The sequence below is a fragment of the Martes martes genome (assembly GCF_963455335.1).
Source record: "Martes martes genome assembly, chromosome: 2".
Taxonomy (NCBI): domain Eukaryota; kingdom Metazoa; phylum Chordata; class Mammalia; order Carnivora; family Mustelidae; genus Martes; species Martes martes.
The window spans coordinates 141,756,739-141,776,912 of record NC_137889.1 but is presented as its reverse complement, the minus strand read 5'-3'; the positions used below and the strand labels follow the sequence as shown (position 1 = coordinate 141,776,912).

General features: G+C 60.1%; 1 protein-coding gene across 1 annotated transcript; it reads left to right on the top strand.

Moving 5' to 3' along the window:
- The first annotated feature begins 3,946 nt into the window (after nt 1-3,946).
- Nucleotides 3,947-19,480, top strand: CPZ (carboxypeptidase Z). The gene is made up of 9 exons (XM_080830909.1): nt 3,947-4,315; nt 6,566-6,778; nt 9,254-9,450; nt 10,028-10,189; nt 10,647-10,805; nt 13,692-13,827; nt 15,617-15,756; nt 18,617-18,716; nt 19,008-19,480. The coding sequence occupies exons 1-9, from the start codon at nt 3,949-3,951 to the stop codon at nt 19,373-19,375; spliced, it is 1,842 nt and encodes a 613-aa protein (XP_080687035.1). The 5' UTR covers nt 3,947-3,948; the 3' UTR covers nt 19,376-19,480.
- The last annotated feature ends 694 nt before the right edge of the window (nt 19,481-20,174 follow it).

Genomic DNA, 20,174 nt, shown 5'->3' with positions numbered 1-20,174 from the left:
TGGCCATAGCAGCAATGCCCCCGTTGACCCCACCCCAGCCCTGGCCTCCCCAAAGGCGCGTGCACTGGTGCTGGTTTCTTGTCGGGGTGGAATTGTGTCCCCTTACCAAGAGATGATGGAGTCCTCATACCTGTGGCTGTGACTTTACTGGGAAGTGGGGCTTTGCAGGTAAAGTAGGAGCACGAGGATGTCAATACCAGCTCAGAGTGGGCCTTAAATCCCATGACGGGTGTCCCTAGGAGAGGAACAGATTGGGACGCAGACCCACCAGGAAGGACACGTGATGATGGGCGTGCAGCCACAAGCCCAGGGTTGTCGGGGTCCCAGAGGCTGGGAGAGGCAGGTAGGACCCTCCTTCAGATCGCATGGAAGGGCCCAGCCGGCCAGCCCCTGATTTCAGGTTGCCAGCCTCTAGTGGTATGGGATGGTCACTGTCTGTCTACCAGCTTGGGGGCTCTGTTACACTCCGGCCACACGTATGCAGGCATGGGCAGAGGAGCTGGAGTTCCCCAGGCCAGCTGTCTGTCTGGGAGGTTTAGGGCTCCAGAGCAGACCCTCTGAGTCTCGACATCTATCCCTGGGGTTGAGCAGTCAGCATCAGACACAGACACCTGTGCACAGGACCCTGCATGGATATGATGCTTTGACCCATTGTCCTCTCATTAACTCGGTGCCTTTAGCTACAGAGACGAGCACGCTGTTCCAAGCAGGGTCCTGGGTTGGTTTCCTGGGATTCCCTTTTTCCCCTCAAGTATTGGTTCAGCCTGACACCCTTCCCATGCTGCAGAGGATGATGGGCATGGGTTAGTGAACACATTAGACCATAGAGACTTCGGAGTGTCGGGCAGCATGCCCAGGAACGCCCTCCCTTGCACGCTTAGGGGAGCAGGTGGCTTTTGCTGCTTGGGGTCCCTTGAGTTCGCCCTCTGCCGCTGGGCTTATCCCAACATGCATCACCAGGGGTCCAAGGTGGGCATGGGTGGGCACACAACAGCCCTCTGTTGGCATTAGAGTCTGCAAAACTTAGGAAAATTATTCAGGAAAATTATTTTAGGATAATTACCCTCTTGCCTATTGCTTTTAGCTACATAGGACAGCCTGGAACCCCTGGCTTATGGTCTCAGGGGTGTTAGAAAACAGTAACAGTAATGGAGCTGTGCTGGGCACTGACCGTAGGTCGTCTGGTAGGACCTTCATGTTGTTCCCACGTGCATAGAGTAAAGCCCGCATGCAACAAGGAAACAGAGGCCCTCGCCGTGTTGTTCAGACGGGGAGGCAGAGCAGGTCCCCGGGCAGCAGGCCGGTCCCAATGAGCCTCAGCACCCAGCCAAGCGATTGCCTAGATCTCTCTCAGTTGCCAGTTTGGAGAGTGGAATCCAGGAGGTGGGGGGGTGCCTTGTCCCCATCCCAGGAGGACGCTGGGAGCCGGTCTGCTGCAGGATCAGGGGCTGTGGTTGCCTCGTCTGTGGAGGGCACACCGTGTGCAGAGGGTCCTTCGGGGGGAAGCTGCCTGGCTGGGCCCACAGGACCTGAGCACACCCTCCGGCTGCTTCCACTCCGGGGCTCACGTTTGTCCTCTCAGGAAAGTTCTCGCAGCACCCAGATTTCATGGCGCGTTGCCAGACGGGGCTCCCACCCTTCCCAGACTCACGGATCAGGGCTGGGTTTTGTGTGAGGGGACAGGATTAGAACACAGGCTTTTCCCTCTGTTTCAGCCTTCTTCTGGGTTCCCCCCTGCACCCCAATCCCCTTGTTTCCCACTCCTTCTGCCATTCAGCCTGCCCTGTCCTCCCCGGACTCCTGCCAGGCTGAGGCTCTCTCATGCTGATTTCCATCCGTCCTGATCTGCTCCCCACTCATGGAGCTCCGAGAGCCCTCCAAACCTTCTAAGAGGGCACCCGGCGGGTGGCGCGGAGTCAGCCTGGTGTTACTTGCCTTCCTATCATTCTCACTGTTGGGCCCACCTGCGTGGGCCTCGAGGTGGGCCGTGGGAGCCCATGGTTGCAAGGAGCACTGTCCGTGCTGGTCCTCCTCTCCCCAGTTCAGGAGACCGTGGAACACAACTCTTGCAGAGTGTTCTGGAAGGGGGTGGGGAGCTGGCGTCCATCGACTCTTGGGGGGTTTTTAATAACATGGGGTCAGAGTTACTGGTGGGGGTAGAGCCAGGTGTGGTACGGGCTCCAGGAAAGGCTGGTTAAATATTCGAAATTTTGCCAGCACTAGTTGTTCAACTGCTAGAAGCTTGGAAGGGCCCCCACGGGGGTGTTTACACCACGGTGATTGACAAACACGGCCAGGGGGGTGCCACCCACATCGCGCTCTGGGTGTCTTTCCTTAGGCAAGTCACCGCACCTCCCGGGAGCCAGGCTCCCCACCTGCAGAGCGGGGAGCAGGGCTCCATCAAACCCGGAGGGTTGGAGTGCAGTCCTGCCAGGGACCCGCCCAGGGTAGTGTGCATTCTCGCGATGACGGGATGGCGGGGTCCGCGCCCCTAACCGCCCTGTCCTTTCTCTTCCCAGGTGACTGTCACGGGCCATGGGCTGCAGACAGTGGTACGATGCACAGACTTCTCTCTCGTTTGCTTTGGCAGCCCCTCCACACTGTTAAGCCCTTGAGAGACCCGAACCCCCAGGTTCCAAGGGGCTGATTAGTAACAAGGCCCAGTACTCAAATCCAAACCCCTTCTTAATCAGCTGGAAGGGAGACAAAAGAGGAGGGAACCTCTCTTTCTGCAGCCTGGGCTTCCCACCCTGGCTTTGCCCCCGACTCCCCCAGAAATGTTCCTTCCAAGCTTCTCTGCTCCCCTCGCCCCGTGGCTGGTTGGGGCATGATGTGTCCGTAGGTTCATGGCATGTCCGCTCTTTTTCCTGGGAGCTCCCTGGGTCTTGGGTCTGTGCGGGCCCCTGCCAGGCAAGCCCCTTTCCCTCTCTGGCCCCTGGCCCTCTGCTCTGTAACAGAAGGAAGGGAAAGCTGACCTCAGTGGGTGGGCTTGAAGATCAGGTGGGCTCTGACAGTTCTGACCAGCTCAGAAGCAGATGCATCTCCTCAAGTCCCCTCCTGCCAGATTTGGGCATCCGGTGGGTTCTAAGTGGAGGGACCAGACTTCTTTGAAAGGCAGGGAATATTCTCTCAATGCAAAAGTCAATGACACATATAAAATGTTTTGAGCAGAGAAATCACCCCATCCCTTTAAACTTTGAGAAGTGGCAACATCTTGTCACATGTGCCATGAGCTGCCACGTGTGGGAGGTGCCCCTGAGGGCACGGGAAGGGGCAGCGCGGGGATGACTGTGCCCTCAGCTCCGTGCTGGGCAGGCCAGTGGGGCTGGCAAGCGCCCCCAGCCACACGGGGTTGGAGAGAGAGGAGTTACAATCACAGCTGAAAATGCCCGGGGCAGTGAAGTCCCCATACCCCAGACACCCACCTGTGAGATGCAGAGCTGGATCAGGCCGGGCTGAGCCGTGGGCATCCTGTGAACCAGCCCTGTTCTCAACACCCTGAGCCCAGCTAACGACTCCTCGGCAGTCCAAGCCGGCTGCACCTTTGGGGACTGGTTTGCCTCAGGGCTGTGAGTTTGGGAGGGTCTGCACCTGTTTCTGCCCAACCGAGAGTCTGCTGGCTTCTTCCACGTCCCTAATGCGGCGACAGCGAGGCTGGCTTTCCCGTACCCATCTTGCAGCTGTGGCTGCTGAGACCTAGAGCAGCCGGCCCCTGCTCACCCACCAGGCAGCAGAGGAGCCTGCTTCATCTCAGGAGCCTTGTTGGGTCCCCCGCGGGCTGTGGCTTCCTCCCCAGGAGCCCTGGGGGTAGCCCTGTCCCTGTGGGCTCCAGCCCCATGGGACTCTGCTGGGGCAGGGCGGGCTCTCGATGCCCGTGCCTGACGGATGCCCGTGTGGGTCCTGGAGGCAGGGAGTGACGCGATGACCTCACTGCCCCCAGCCACGTGCATGGACATGCCGCTCAGGACCTGCAGCGACGTTGCCTACAACCAGACGGCCTTCCCCACGCTGCTGGAGCACCGGTCCCGGGAGGCGGTGGAGGCCAGCTCCGAGTACATCCTGCTGAGTGTCCTGCACCACCTCCTAGAGGGCCAGTGCAACCCGGACCTGCGGCTGCTGGGCTGTGCTGTGCTGGCCCCCCGCTGCGAGGGTGGCCGGGTGCGCAGGCCCTGCCGGCACGTGTGTGAGGGGCTGCGGGAGGCCTGCCAGCCTGCCTTCGACGCCATCGACATGGCCTGGCCCTACTTCCTGGACTGTGGCCGCTACTTTGCAAGCGTGGAGGAGGGCTGCTACGACCCCCTGGAGAAGCTGCGAGGTACGTGGGCCCCCAAGGTCGGGGGGAGGGTGCTTCCCCCAGGAGGCCTGCCAGGATTGCCTGTGGCCGGCCAGAGAGGTGGCACAAAAGGTCCTGGCAGGGAGCCGGCCTCCACAGAGTGGGCTCAAGGAGGCTGTGGGAGAGGCCCTGAGAGCCGGGCTTGGGTGTCTCAGGAGGGGGAATGGGCAGCCCTGGGCAGTGGTGAGCCACTCATCTCAGCAGGCATGCAAGGACGTTCTGGGGGCAGGGCATTCCAGGGCAGGTGGGAAGGACAGGTGTCCTGAGCGCCAGCCCTCAGGGGACACAGCGCATTCCCGAGCAGGCCTGGCTCTGAGAACTTTCCCGCTCCTGAGCCATCCCAGCCAGCAGCCACCAGTCACTTGTGGCTGCTGGGTGCTTGGAATGGGTCCCGGGCTGCCCAGGATCTCACTTTTGGTTTTATTTGACTTGAAAGAATGGAAGCTGGAGTGGAAGGGGTCAGGCGTGGCTGGTGTGGGCTGCCCTGGACAGGGCAGGACTTCATGGTCCCCGGCATGGCCCGCCCTCACGTCACCACGCTAATGGTCGGCTTCACGAGCTCTGGCGCTGGGTGCCACCTCCGAATGTGGGTTCTTACCCCAACTTCACAGAGGACAAAGTGGAGTCCCTGGGAATGCACATGGCAGCAGGGGCATCAGCGTCCACCTGGTGGAGTCAGACCGCTGGTCGGTCTGTGCATTCATTGAGCACCTGCTGTGTGCATGGCTCCATGCTGGGTGCTGGGACACTGACGATGGCAGGGGAGGACGGGGGAGGACGGGGATGTGGGGATGTACGTCTGGGACCCATCTGCGCTGGATCCCCGGTTCACTGGCTGTGTGGGGGCACAGGGATGACCCCAGAGCGTGCTCTGGGCCGACGAACTCCGCTGCCCACAGTCGTGTGTGCAGGTGCAGGGGGGGGTGGGGGTGCAGGGGCCATGGGCCGTGCTCTACCGTTGGCTGATAGGAGCTGTGTGCATGCGCAGAGGCTGAGACTTGGCTTGGTTGCACTGGGAGAGGGCAAGGGTGCAGAGGAAGGGAACCAGACATCCCCACGGGGCCAGAGCCTGACTGCCCTGGGAAAGCCCATGGAGGTGGCCTGAGAGAGATTATTTTGGGCAATTCTGCCACCAAATTGCTGGTTCTGTCTGCTTTCTTCCTCCCTCGAAACTCTTTTGAGCAGAAGGAAAACCACAGGGCTAGTGAGAGGCTTGGGGCAAAGGATTAACCCTTAACCAGCCTGCAGGAGCTGCATCTTCTGTCCAGAGAAGGGGAGAGGGGCGGGCGCCTGGGCCTTAGTCAGAGGGATAGGGCCAGGCTGGGAAGACCAGGGCTCCTCCGAAGGAGACCTTTTAGAGTATAGGGTAAAGCTTCCCTCCCTCCTCTCCCCTCCCCTCCCTTTCCCTCATCTCCCTTCTCCTTCCCCACCTTCCACTCTCTCCCCTCTGTCCGTGCCTCCACCTCCCTCCTCCTTCCCCTCCCTCCACTCTCCCCTCCTTTCCCTCCCCTTCCCCTCCCCTTCCCCTCTCCTTCCCCACCTCCCACTCTCTCCCCTCCCTCCTGCTCCCCCTCCCTCCACTCTCCCTCCCCTCCCTTGCCCTGCCTCTCCCTCCACTCTCCCTGCCTCCCTCCCCTCCCCACCCTGCCCTGCACCGGCACCCTCACTGCCGGGTTAGTAATCAGTGATGACTCTTGCTGTCATCATGGTCATGGTTGGTGGACTCTAGGGAGCCCTTCTGAGCCGAAGGTGCTGGACTGACAAGGCACTGAGGCCGCCTCCACCAGGAAGCAGCGTAGACAGAGCCAACTAGGAACCTCCACCGGCACCAGGTTTAGAGCTAGGTGTCTGTGGAAAACAAAGCCTCCGGAGTCAGGGGGCCACCTGCCAGACCGTGGTCTCCCAGGGGTCGTGGTTTCTGTGGCTGTGTCTTCGCCTTTATCGTCTCCTGACTCGTATTTCATACGCTTTCCGCAGCCACTGTTTGTACTCCTCACCGTGGCAGCTTCAGATGTCCTTACAGCTGTAGATAGTAGGCAGCATAAAGGGGATTTTAACGGAAGACAGAAACAGGTTGACCCCCAAGCTTCCGAGTGTGGCAGGGGAGGGGGTATGAGGGTGCAGGGGGTAGCCAGGGTCCCAGGGATTGTGGGGGAGCCGGGCGGGGCCTGGGCGGTGAGGGAAACCGAGGGCAGCTGGCGGCTCCCCCCCAACACCCCCGTTCTTCCCCAGAAGGCCTGGACATGGAGGAGGCACTGCCCTCGGGCCTCCCGCCGACCTTCATCCACTTCACACACCACTCCTACGCACAGATGGTGCGCGTGCTGCGGCGGACGGCAGCCCGCTGCGCCCACATCGCCAAGACCTACAGCATAGGCCGGAGCTTCAACGGCAAGGAGCTGCTGGTCATCGAGTTCTCAGCCCGGCCCGGCCAGCATGAGCTGAGTAAGCCACTGCTGCTGGCGGAGGCCCAGGGGAGACGTCTGCATGTGGGCCAGCTCCCAAGAAAGGGCTCTGGGGCGCGCAAGCCCAGGTCCAGCACACGGCAGGGGTGGGGGACAGGGAGCAGGCAGGGTCTGTGCTCTTCTTGCTGCCCTGGGGCGCATGGCCACATCCCACAACGGGGAGATGGGAGCTGGGGGCCTCCATCCGGGGGAGTGTCACCCCCACAAGTCGGGGGAAGAGAAGCGAGGGGGTTCCTGGTGGCCGTGGGCATGTGGACCCTTGTCTGTCTCTGGGGAAATGTAACTGTGCTCTGTGCATTCTGTCCTTTTCACAACCTCTCCTTGGCACGCTCGGACCCAGGCAAGTATGTGCACGCTTGGTCCTGGCCATTCCACATTGGCTCCTTGGAGCGGCTTGGTGAACGTAATCTCCCAGAATGATCTGAAGGCACGTCGTCCTTTTCGAAAACCAAGTCCATTTCAACTCATCAGGCTCAGTGGTCTTGTTTTGAGATGGGGCAGAGCGATGTGGAAAATGCTAGATTTTATCCGCTTGGTGCCAACAAAGCAGGAGGTCAGACCCCACTGCAGCCCCCCCGTTCACTGCCCTCCATTGGGGGTGCTGAACAGAGCTCACCAGGAAGCTGGATCTCAGAGCAGGGGCTGGGGCTCAGGGGGCTGGCTCGAGAATCCAAGCAATTATAGCAAAGTCTCAGTCCCTGGCTGGGAGGCCTGTGTCCCAGGTAGTGAGCTGAAGACCACTGTGAACCCCTCCATGGCACTGAGGACATCGGGGCGCAGGGGCCCAGTTCTATCCTCTGCCAGGAGCCCTTCCTTGGCCCCGTCCTCAGCAGGTCTATCCCCATGACCATAGGAGGCACAGGGGTCAATCCAGAAGTAGTTCCCTTTCGACCCTTGGCTTTTTAATTGGAAAAAATATGCCATCTGAGGTTAAATGGCTCTCTCACCTTTGCTGGATTCGCTACACTTGGCCTGATTTTCATCCTCGTAGTCTGGGCAGCATGGATGTCATGAGCCCAGAGACCATGACAGAGGTCACCTGGCCCCACCCCAGCCTCCTTGTCCCACTCTGCCTCCTGCCCCTCCAGCTCGTGGGATGCTCTGGGATGAAGATAGGATTCCTCCCATCTCAGACTGGTGTGCAGCTTTGGACTGTGGTGAGGGATGCCCCCTGTGAGAAGGTCAAAGGAAATGACCATGTGGGAAGCCTCAGGGTCATTTGTACCCTCAGAAGGCAGGAAGGACACGAATGTTTGCCCCCGTGGCTATAGGTCCTTGGGCTGCGCACAGCCAGGGACAGAGATGCCATTTTCCAGATGAGCCATGTGAGACTCAGAGAAGAGAGTTGACTTGCCTGAGGTCACACAGTAGTAAGGCTGCCAGACCACTAGTCCACTCTTATTTTCTATCCACATTCCACTTACCCATCCATCCATTGAGCCATCCTTCCATCTAGATAACCAAACATCCATCTACCTATCCGTACATCACCCATCCATCTTTCTATCCCTCCATCCGTCCTTCCAACTTTTCACCCATCCATCCTTCTATCCAGATATCCAAACATCCATCCATCCATCCATCCATCCGTCTTTCTATTCTTCCATTCATCCTTCTATCCAAATATCTAAATATCCATTCATCCAATCATCCTTCCATCTTTCTGTCCATCCTTCTATCCAAATATCCAAACATCCATCTACGTATCCATCTATCTGTCCTTTTATTCCTCCGTCCATCCTTTCGTTTTTCTATCCACCCTTTCATTCATCCTTCTATCCTTCCATCCATCTTTCCATTTTTTCACCCATCCATCCTTCTATCCAAATACCCAAATATCCATCTACCTATCCATCCATCCATCCTTCCATCTTTCTACCCATCCTTCCACCCATCTTTCTATCCCACTATCCATCCTTCCATCTCTCACCCATCCATCCTTCTGTTCAAATATCCAAACATCCATCCATCCATCCTTCCACTCTTCTATTGAAATACATAACCACTCATCCACCTACCCACCTATCCAACCCTCTATCCATCCTTCCATCCTTTCACCTATTAATCCATCCTTCCATCTCTCCTTCCTTCCTAGATTCCTTCCTTCCTTCCTTCCTTCCATTTGAGGCCTGTCTTCCCATCTAAGCACCATTGTACACCTTAATTTACTACACAAATATAGAAAGTGGCCATGAATAAAATTCACACCGAGCAATGATAACCTATATTGTTATTAATACCCTTGATGTGTTTTGCTAATAATTGTGGCTAAACTTAAGGAATGGGCTTAGTAAGTCGTGACTTTGATGAGACCTCATGAGTCACTGAGATGCTGAGGTCAAAACAAGAATGACTAGGTCCCAAAGCATCCAGCCAGCCTTGCCACATGGGCCCTCAAGTCTCCAGGGACCCTAGGGTTTGAGACGACCGCTCAGGTCCCCATATCTCCCCCAAGTGGAGCCCGAGGTGAAGCTCATCGGCAACATCCATGGAAATGAGGTGGCGGGGCGGGAGATGCTCATCTACCTGGCCCAGTACCTGTGCACCGAGTACCTGTTGGGCAGTGCCCGCATCCAGCGCCTGCTCAACACCACGCGTATTCACCTGCTGCCCTCCATGAACCCCGACGGGTATGAGGTGGCGGCTGCCGAGGTGAGTGCCCTCTATGCCAGATCCCGTGGGCTACTGCCTTAGACACCCTCCCATCTGCTCCTTCACTAGCAGTGATCAGAGGTCTGTGTGCACCCGCCCTTCTGGGTGACAGGCATTCAGCAGGCATCAGCATCGGCACAATCCTACTCGGGATCGGGGGCAGACACCCATAACTCTGAAGTGTGAGAATGAGAGGATGTGCTCTAGAGAGAGATCTGATGGAAAGGCGGGGCAGGGGAGATCTCACGGTAGCTGGAGGCCCGGAAGCTCGCCCATGTGACTTGGAGCAGAGCCCCAGCAGGGGTGGGGAGCAAGCAGTATACGTAACTACTGGGGGGATTCAGTCCGGGGGAACGGCCAGGGCAAGGCCCTGAGGCTGGGGGCTCAGTCAGGAGGCTGGATGGGAGGAGCTGGATGGATGGTAGAGGAGGTAAAGGACAGCTTGGCTGGACATACTCCCAAGTTCATGACACAAGGCAGCCCTTGACTCCGACCCAGCCCGGCCCCGTGGCCTCCCTACAGAAATGGTTGGGGTGGGTTGTGCTGACCCCCAGGTGGGGGTGGCCTGTGCTTCCAGGGAGCCGGCTACAATGGGTGGACGAGCGGGAGGCAGAACGCGCAGAACTTGGATCTGAACCGCAACTTCCCTGACCTGACGTCCGAGTACTATCGCCTGGCTGAGTCCCGCAGCGTGCGCGGTGACCACATCCCCATCCCGCAGCACTACTGGTGGGGTAAGGTAGGAGCCATCCCTGAGCCCGTCCCCGAGCCCGCCCCCGAGCCCGCCCCCCCGTGCACCGTCCTGCGTTGGAGGGGTCTCTGGTTTTTCCGGGACTGCAGGCCCGGTCTCCCCAGGGCAGGGGAGTCTGAGCCTCCGAGTCTGCTTCCTACCTGGGACATGGGGTTGTTGGGGTTCAGAGAAGACATATGGAAAACACCCTGGGCCTGGCGGGTTCTCAGAGACAGCTCCCTGGGCTGACTGCCTGGAGGAAGTGATGGCCCGGGGTGGTGGGGAAGTGAGTCTCAGGCAGGGGTGTGGGCCAGTGGGAGAGGCTGGTGGCATCTGAAGGGATTCTTGAGGGCCGGGTGGGGGCCGAACCAGGGCCTTGTGGTATGGAGGGTGGGCCCAGAGGTGGCTGGAGGCAACCAGCAGGGGTGTATCTGGTCCTGACCATGGCCTTGCCCGTGCTGGGCAGGTGGCGCCCGAGACCAAGGCGATAATGAAGTGGATGCGGACCACCCCGTTTGTGCTCTCAGCCAGCCTCCACGGGGGCGACCTGGTGGTGTCCTACCCCTTTGACTTCTCCAAGCATCCCCAGGAAGAAAAGATGTTTTCTCCCACGCCTGATGAGAAGGTGAGAGGGGGTGGGCCTGCTGTGTGTGCAGGGGAGGCTCCAGGGGGAGTGGGGCCCAGGCGGCCTAGGTGCTGGCCTGACCTTGTCCCTTTTCTGAGCTCAGTGAGACCCACGCAGTCACAGGAGCGGTAGGAGCCTTCCAGGCCCAGCTCTAAAGGTTCTTCCTCCAGGAAGCCTTCCAGGCATCTGGGAGCAGCTCATCCTTCCTCGGGCCACGCCCCACCTTCCATCTGTGTCCCCAGCTGGGAGCCCCTGGGGTGAGAACCTTAGCCCAGTACCCTCCCTGCCAGCGCAGGGAGAGGGTGGGGTTCCAGGCGAGGCCGGCAGAGGGCAGTGCTGCAGCATGCATGGTACCTGTCTGACCTTGGCCGCCTCTGGGCCTCTCCAGGGCCTTGCAGGTTTGCTGAGGGTCCCCAGGGCCAGGCCGGCTCCATGGGAACCCGGCTGCCACAGGATCCGAGAAGAAATTCTGACCTTGGAGTTCCCTTGGGTCTGAAGAGGCCTTTTCCCCTGTTCAGGCCTCAGTTTCCCTCACTGGTCAGACCAGGAGGGCAGGGGATGTGATCATAGCCAGATCCTTCTCCACCCTGTTTTTCCCTTAGGGACTGGCTGCCTGCGGTTCCCCCCACACCCCGCCCTGACCGGGCTCCTCCCCAGGCCTGATCCTGGAGCTCATGCACGCTGGTCTTCTGGGAGGTGGGAGTTGATCACTTTCCATCTTGGCTTGGAAAGGTCCTCGCTCTCTGCTCAGTCACCCAGCAGGCCTCCCTGTGTCCCAGGGCTGATGGGGAGCCAGGCCTGCCCTCTGCTTCAGGGCAGGGTGGGGAGCAGGGTCTGTGGGCACAAGTGCCCATTCCCCTCCCTCAGCCACGCAGGTCAGCTCAGCCTCCCCTTGCTCCCTGCACCCCGTGCTGCTGGTCTGCGTCAAGCAGGACTGGCCCTCGCACAGAGGGTCCTTGTCCAGGTCGAGATGCAGAACCAGAAGCGGGCTGGACTGGGACGGAGGGTTGCCAGGAGGCCAGGGACGGGAGTGGGTGTGTGTCTGTGTGTGCACGCGGGCATGCAAGGTGAAGCCCCAGCCCAGCCCTGGCCTTCAGGAGGGCTGCCCTGAAGGAGAAGGTGATTTCCCACAGGCACCCAGCAGGGACCAGGAGGCGGAACAGGGACAGCAGGCAGAGGGCCCTGCCTCCGGGACAGCGGGGAAGGCAACTCCTGGGTTCCCCAGGCTGCTTGCTCCTGTGCCCCTTCCTCCTTGCACTGTTTCATCCCTTCCCTCCCTCCCCACCACATGCCCCTGCAGCTAACACAGTCCATGCTCAGAGCCCAGCACGTGCCCCAGGCTGGGTGGTGTCCCCTGTGGGCCTGCCCCTGACCTCTATGCTGTCAGAGAGCAGGGCAGACAGTGGGACAAGGCCCGTGTCCCCTCAGCAGCAGGAGCCCTCGGTGCCAGGCCCAGTGTCTGAATCTGGAGGCAGATGCGTGAAGATGTCCCGGGGGTGGGGGTGGGTGGGAAGTTCGCCTCAACAAGTCCCACCAGAGTTAGAAAACCCAGAGTCCTCCCCACCAGCCATCAATCACGGATCGATCACACTCAGGCTCACAGCCAGCAGTGGTCTCTGTGGAAACCAGGGTTCCAGGAGGGGGCCTGCGGGGCAGGGTCATGGGAGGAGGGGCTGGCCAGGGTGTCCCACATCTCGTCCCCCAACCTCTCCTGGTGCCCTGTGGATGAGAGCCAGCACCTCTTGGTGGTATTCAGGCCATCTGTACCCCTATACCTGTCCCTTCTGCCAAAATCTTTCTCCCAAGCTTGGTTCAAGCTCTGTCTTCTCCCTTAAACCCTCCCTAGCCCAGCCCACCGCCAGCTAGAGGGAGTGAGAGCATCTGCAGTGTCCCAGGCAGCAGAGCTGGGCAGGGCAGTCCTCCCCGTGGCCTCTGGCCTGAGCTCCTGCAGAGGAAGCCCCCCCACCCTGGTGCCCCCTTGCTCATTTACAGCCAGCTGTCCTCCTGGCGTCCTTGTCCAGCACCTGCCCCCTGGGTCGGGCCTGTTCCCAGCGGGGTCTGTGACTTATATGTCCCTGGGACCCCACCGGAGAGACCCTTGCTCTGGCCTGACCCCACCTGCCCAGCCTTCCCCTTTTTGCAGAGGGGTCCCCGGCCAGGATAGACTTCTCCCAGGGCCATGGGGCTCTGGCAGGCATAGTCTGCTAGGCCCTGTTATCCACATGACCCCAGCTTGGGAGCTGCCACCCTGAGCAGACCTCGTGTCCTGCGCTGGGACACAGGCATGGGGGGACCTGTGCCCCTGCCTGGTGTAGGGACAGCATGGGGGGAGGGCTGTGCTGGGGGCAGGGGCCATGGATGCACTCAGATGTGTCCCTCCACCCACCACAGTGGACGCTGCATACTTGTGGTGATAGGTGGGGGCTCCCGCAGGCACAGGTTGTGCCCCAGGGAACATGGGGTGATGGTTATCATAGAGGAGTCAGTGGTGATATCAGTGAAAATGAGGCCTGCCCCAGTCTCTTGCCTATCCCAAGGCCTGCCCTCTGCAGGAAGGGCCTGGGAAGTTGCAAAGCTGACCTCGGGGAGCCCTGCCTGCATTCCTTCAGTGCACCCCTTTCCTGGGAGAAAGCCCACCCTCCCCAGCCAGGTGGGCAGGGGCTCCACAATGTGCCAGGTTCCCGCCACAGGTGCCCTGAGCTCTGGCTCTTGTGCCTCCGGGCCTTTGCACGTGCTGTGCCGTCTGCGAGGACACCACTCCCCCTTCCTATCTGTGCTGCAGACCCCTCCTCAGCCCATTGGCCCCAGTGCCGAGGGTGTCTTGCAGGGCACCCCACCTTCTGGCCTTGGCCTCATGAGAAACCTGTCCCTTGGTCTCCCTTCCAGATGTTCAAGTTGCTGGCCAGGGCCTATGCTGATGTGCACCCCATGATGATGGACCGGTCAGAGAACAGGTGTGGTGGCAACTTCCTGAAGAGGGGCAGCATCATCAACGGGGCGGACTGGTACAGCTTCACTGGAGGTGCGGACAGGGTGGGGGCTGGGCTGGGGTGGGGGTGGGGAGGGACTGGGCAGGATGAGGGAGGAGAGAGTGGAGGGAGGGAGGCGGTGAGGAGGGAGGGGGAGGTTGGGAGAGGCTGAGGTGGGATGGGGTAGGGGAGAGGTTTGGGAGGGTGGCAGGGAGATAGAGGTTGGGGAGGGGCTCGAAGTGGGGAGGCCTGCATCTCCTCTCCACAGCTCCTTCTGGGAGCTGGATTCTGGGAGTTCTGGAAGGTGGGGGAGGGGCATAGGTGCATCACAGCTCCGTGAGGGCGTGGTCTGGCTTCAGTTCTGCTGCTGTCTTGAGGTTCTAGGTAACAGGTGTGGCAGAGCTCTATGCCAGCCCCCATGCCCGTTCTGCCAGGGACTTCATGAGCTCTGACCTTGCGTGACCCCACTTGTGACCAATTTTTCCTGCCCCTTGGTGGTATAGGAGGGGTACCAGAGGGAATGAAGGACTCTAGTGAAACCTGAATTTCAAAAAAATCATGAAGCATTTTGGGTACTGTTTAAGTATGTCCCAAATACTGCATGGGATATACTTGCACTAAAACTCTATTCACTGTTTTTCTGAAGTTGCACGTTAAGCAGGTGTCTGTGGACATCACACAGAGCAAAGCGGAGTGCTTGGGACCCTGTGTGCCCTGAGAGCACCTGCTGGGCCAGGCCCACGTGCTCCTGTGCTCCGTCCCCTCCCCCCCATCCTGGTGTGACACTCAGTATTAGGGACATTTGGAAGATGAGGAAACGGCTTGGGCAAGACAAGGGCCTGTCGGTGTCCATGCCACAGGTGGCGGGGCTGTGGGCAGAGAGGACAGCCCCTTCGGCTCCTGCACTGAAGCCAGCTCACACCCCTGCTTGGCCACCTTGCCCCTGCCACCCTGAGATGGCCCCGGGCAGGCCTTTCCCAGGAGCACAGGGCACCTTCTCTCCGTCCTAGAGCCCAGGTGCTTGGGTCCCTGACTCTGAGTCTTGAGCATGACCCCACGTCCAGGGTCTGCAAGGGACCCACGGAGTGGGTCTGAGCCTAGGAGAGGCAGCCAGGCTCCTGGACACAGACCCAGGGAAAAAAGGGGGGCCAGCAGCCAAGGACAGGGGGCCTCATGATTGGAGCCTGGATGAAGGTCAAGTTGGTCGAAGCTGCTGCAGACTTCTGAAGGGCAGGGGCGCCCTCTGCTCTCAACATGGGGCTGCCCCGTCCGTGCAGGGGGCATGCCCTGGAGACTGGGTGTAGCGTCTACTGGACAAGAAACTCTGAAAACAGATGGACAGAGGAGGCAGGAGTGGGTGGTGTTGGAGAGCTTCTCTGTGCCACTGGATTGGCTGGTTGTCCAGCCTTGCGAAGCCTGTGCTCTCCCCAGAAGTGGGGGCTAGGGGACCTTCCTCCCCGGGCTGTTCTTGGATCGGTTAGGCACATGGACACTATTGTCACCGGGGTCCAGGCCAGGAGCGGGCCAGGGGCTTGGCGCAACGGACACATGTGTCTCTACCGGAAATTGGCTCATTCCTTACCCACCAAGGGGCACACAGTGCTCATAAGTCCGAGCACTTGGGTGCCAGACCGTACTTTGGGTTCAAAGTGCAACTCCAACCCTGCGCCCTTCCCCCGTGGGATCTGGTTCAGAGCTGCCAGTGTGGGTGTCGAGAGCGCAGGCACGTGGGTGTCGAAAGTGTGGGCATGTGGGTGTCAAGGGCGGGCTCGTGGGTGTGGAGCGCGGGTGAGTGTGTGTCAAGAGCATGGGCCCACGCTCAGGCCGCCCCCTGCACTGCAGGCATGTCCGACTTCAACTACCTGCACAGCAACTGCTTCGAGATCACGGTGGAGCTGGGCTGCGTCAAGTTCCCGCCGGAGGAAGCCCTCTACACGCTGTGGCAGCACAACAAGGAGCCGCTCCTGAACTTCGTGGAGATGGTGAGCCAACATCCCCAACCCCCCACCGTCTTTGCTCCGCCAGCCAGCGCGGTCTGGCCTGGGGCGAGACTGCGGGCACAGCTGCCCCTCACTTGTTTATCCGCTAGCCCTCCAGCTGTCCACTGGCCACCTCCTGTTGGCCAGCCCTGGGGGCGCTTGGGACCTCCAGGGCCATGCATTGGGGCCCCAGGATAGCGAGGCTTTCACAGACTAAAGGGGTAGCACTGGACTGGGGGGAGGCAGGGACCAAGGTGGCACAGGGATGGCACCTGACCTGGTTTCGGAGATCATAGGTGCTTCCTGGAGGAGGTGACACCCGGGCTGCATCGTGAAGAAGTAGGGGAACAAGGCGGTGGGAGAGTTCAGGCAGGGGGACGGCATGGGAGGGTCCCCAGGCCACAGCGAGAAGCGTGGACATGGGAGTGGACTGCGCATTGGGTGACGGGGAGGCCTCAGGTGCTGCTCTGGGCGGCAGGGCCTGGAGCATGTCTGCCCCTCGGGCTCAGAGGCACCGGCTGCTGGTGGAGGGGGGAGGGAGGGCTAACTGCTCTCCTGGAGGGCCACGTTCATCCAGAAGTAGGTGGTGGTGCTGAGCAGAAGCCACGGGTAGGTGGTGGTGCTGAGCAGAAGCCACGGGGAATGTGTCCAGAACAATCATCAGTGGATCCTGGGGGTGGTCCCCCAGCAGCTGGGCGACCGTGTCCTGTGCTTTCCCAGTCCTGCCTGCTGGCCTGGCTCACAGCTGAGGGACGTGGTGGGGGTCAGAGGGCGGTAACCCCATGGGTCAGGCACAAGGCAGGGTCGGGGTGGGGGGTACAGAACCCACTGTAGTTTTGCAGATGCCTCGGTGACTTTTCTCCTGAGCACTCTCAAGACTCAGGTGACTCACACGTTGGCACCATGTCCCTAGGAGAAGCAGGTCCCGAGGGAGACACAGGGTTGCCGAAGGGGACAGTGAGGGGATATACATGCATAGCATGGGACACTTGGCTCTTGTACCTATGGCATTCAGTCCTGACACCAGTCCTGGGTGTTTGAAGGGGCTGCTCCATTTTGTGAGGTGAGGGACAGGTGCCTGGGAAGGATGGCGCTGGCCTGGGGCTCCTCGGTCACACATGGACTCCCCAGCCTGGCTCTCAGTGGCCACAAGAAAACCAGAGGAGGAGACAGAGGGTCAGACAGCGACAGGGCCTGCCCAGGGTTGCCCAGAAACTGTCCAGAGCTTGTACTCCAATCTGCCTGCCCCGAACCTCAGTCATGTCAATGAATCCTTTCTAGAAAGATCAGGAACCTTCCTCTAGGCAAGAAACAAGCAGAGCCTTCCGGATCCGCGGTTGCCACCATAGAGCAGAAAGCAAAGCCCAGATAAGAGCTGGACGTTTTTAGTGTTGTTCGAGCTTCTATTTTATGGCTGAGCCCGAGACCTCTCTTGGCATGGGGCAGGTCACCCTTCAGTAATGGGTCTGGGCCAGACCCCTCGCTCATTTCATTTTACGGCTGTCTGATGGAAATTAGTTTTAAGGAGCCTTAAATGGGACTGGGATTGCTCTGTGGATATTGTATGTGAGGTCTTAGGGTATGAAGATTTAATAGCGAGCTCGGAAGGGTGGCAGGCCTGTCGTGCAGCCGGGCGTGGCCAGCCCCTGAGGACGACGCCCCAGGAAGACTGCGCTGGGGCTTCTGATAAGGATCGAGGCTGTCATGGCCCATGGAGGCCTTCCTCACAGTGATGCTGACCAGGCCTCAAATGGGTGTCTGCGTCTCCCCGGGGCGGGAGGAGAGGGGAGGGGCGTGCGTACCACGTCTCTGTCCCTGCTGGAGAGCTCCTCATGCCTGGGTTGGCTGGAAGGTGACTCCTCAGCCCAAAGGTGACTCGCTTAGCCCGCTCAAGCTGACATGAACTGACACCCTACTATGTGTCTGGTCTGTGGCCTAGGCTGGGGGAAAGGAAACAGATCATAACATTATGGTGAGATGAGGGCTGGGAGTGTGGAAGCCCAGCACTGGGGACCACGGAGGAGGGCCCTGATGTGACCGGTCGTCAAGGAGGGCTTCCTGGAGGAAGAGGAAAGTGGGGGAGAGGAAATGGCTGGTTCCAAACAAAGGAGGGACAGGACGGGGGTGGGGGTCAGAGGCCTGGAGTGGCCCTGCAGGTGCGGGGGGCAGCCTCCTGGGAGAGAAGGGAAGGGTCTCTCTGCCCTCCTACCCAGTCCCCTTGGCCTCATTTGACATGACCTGTGGGCCCCAAGTTGTTTGCAGTCCCATAGAGCAAGGGCGGGTTGGCTTGTTTATTGTCGACATTTTTAGGAGGAGTGTGAACAGGCCCAGGCGGCTCTGAGGGGGACCTGCATGGGGTGCAGCTTCCTCACCAGAAGGCATCCGCTCAAGCGTGCAGCGTGGGGACCGGTCCATACGGATGGTGGGCAGGTTCTGCATCCCGGCTCTGCCTCGGGCCTTCATGGGTATTGATGCCCGTTCCCCAGCAACACCAGAGGCTCATTTTACAGATGGGAGACAGTGCTGAGATGCAGGGTAGCTTGTCCAAGACCAAAGAGTGGTTGGTGCCTCAGCTGGGACCAACATGAGGGCCCGTGTCCTCGTGGTGCCCACACTCAGGAAGGAGTGGCCGCACCGACCTGCTCTGCATATGAAAGAGGAGCTGAGATGAGCTCCAGGTTTTTCTGCTCAGCACCCTTGACCCAGGAGAGGTGGTCAGTGGACCCTCGAGCAGAACTGCAGGGTCAGGCGTGAGCCCAGAGCGGGGCTCTGAGAGCAGACGCACAGAAGCTGGCTGGGCTGGGCTGCCCGGTCCTCTGGAGAGCACACACCATACCCACGCCCTCCCTCTCCTCCTTTTCAGGTGCACCGCGGCATCAAAGGCGTGGTGATGGACAAATTCGGCAAGCCGGTCAAAAACGCCCGGATTGTGGTCAAGGGCATCCGCCATGATATCACCACAGGTGAGTCCCTTTCCTGGGGCCTGAGTTGTGGTGGCTGGCTCCCGCAAGCTGTCCCTCGGCCTGGTGCCCCAAGAGGCTGCTCCACTCTGCCTCCATGGGCTTTGAGGGATGAATAGGAGTTTGGCTGAGGAAGCAGGTGGAAAGGGTGCTCCAGGCCAGGACAGAGGCAGGTGCAAAATCTGGGGTCCACTTGCCCTCCAGGCTGAAGCCCCTTGGACGCCCACATCTCGGCACCCCAAGCCTGAATGGGAACCTCAGTCTGAGAATTGCTTCTGTTCTGTGTGTTCGCAGCCCCAGATGGTGACTACTGGAGACTGCTGCCTCCTGGGTCCCACATCGTCATAGCTCAGGCCCCTGGCTACTCCAAGGTCATCAAGAAGGTCACCATCCCTGCCCGGATGAAGAGGGCCGGCCGCGTGGACTTCATTCTCCAGCCTCTGGGCTCTGGACCCAAGCAGCTCCTCCTCGGGCCACGGAGAAGTGGGTCTGGGCTCCGAGACCCGCCAGGAGGTGCCAGCCGGTATGGGGAGCCCAAGGAGCCTGGCCAGGAGCCCCTCGGGGGGCGGAGGCAGCCCTCTGTGGGCGGGAGCAAGCCGTGGTGGTGGTCTTATTTCACGTCCCTGAGCGAACACAAGCCTCGCTGGCTTCTCAAGTACTAGCTACCCCCCAACCCCGGCCCAGGGGCTCCAGGCTCTTGACTTTGTCTTCCAAAGACACTCTGTAAAGCTGTTTCTGTTTTATTAAAGTCACTTTATTCACTGTCGGCCGTGGTGTGAGGCTCAGGGCTTGAGGCATGCTGGCCTCGTCCACCTGGATGGTGCAGGGGCAGGTGCCCCTGCTGTCCCCCAGGCGGTCTGGAGTGGGGCTGGGGCCTGAGGCCTTGAAGCAGGAGGGGTCCTCTGCCTTACTGAGGAGGACACCGAGGCTCCTGGGGAGGTGGCCCATTGCGGGGGGCACAGGGCCAACCAGGAGCAGAGACTTTGCGAGTATGTGAAGGTGGGATGCAAAGGAGGAAGGTTGGGAGAGCCTGGCTGTGAGGAGCGGAGGGCTGGGCAGCAGATGACCTCAAGGGTGGGGGAGCTGGCGAGAGCTCTGGGACCATAGCATCACCCAAGGGTCACCCTTGGAGGCTCCCAGGCTTTGATGCAGTCCTGACTCCAGCAGGAAGCATCTCCCTTGTCTCCTTTCTCATCCTTACGATGCCACCAACTCAGGTTCCGAGACCCACCGCCTGGCCCACAGGACTGCTCCTGGCCCATCTCTCTATGGTCAGACAGGTATGGGGGTCGGAGGATCTCAGGGAGGCACACAGCCCTGGAGGCTGGACGCCCAAGGTCAAGGTGTGGACCGGGTGGTTCTCTCAAGGCTGTGAGGGAAGGATCCTTGGCTCATAGACAGCGGGCTTCTCCCAGGATCCTCGGGCCATCTTCTGTCTATGCCTGTCTGCCTTTCTGTCCC

Bases quoted from the DNA above. Each gene is read 5' to 3' on its own strand.
- CPZ (XM_080830909.1), top strand. From the start codon at position 3,949: ATGGACATGCCGCTCAGGACCTGCAGCGACGTTGCCTACAACCAGACG. The intron at 6,779-9,253 runs GTAAGCCACTGC...ATCTCCCCCAAG, and splicing joins GCCCGGCCAGCATGAGCTGA to TGGAGCCCGAGGTGAAGCTC. The intron at 10,190-10,646 runs GTAGGAGCCATC...CGTGCTGGGCAG, and splicing joins AGCACTACTGGTGGGGTAAG to GTGGCGCCCGAGACCAAGGC.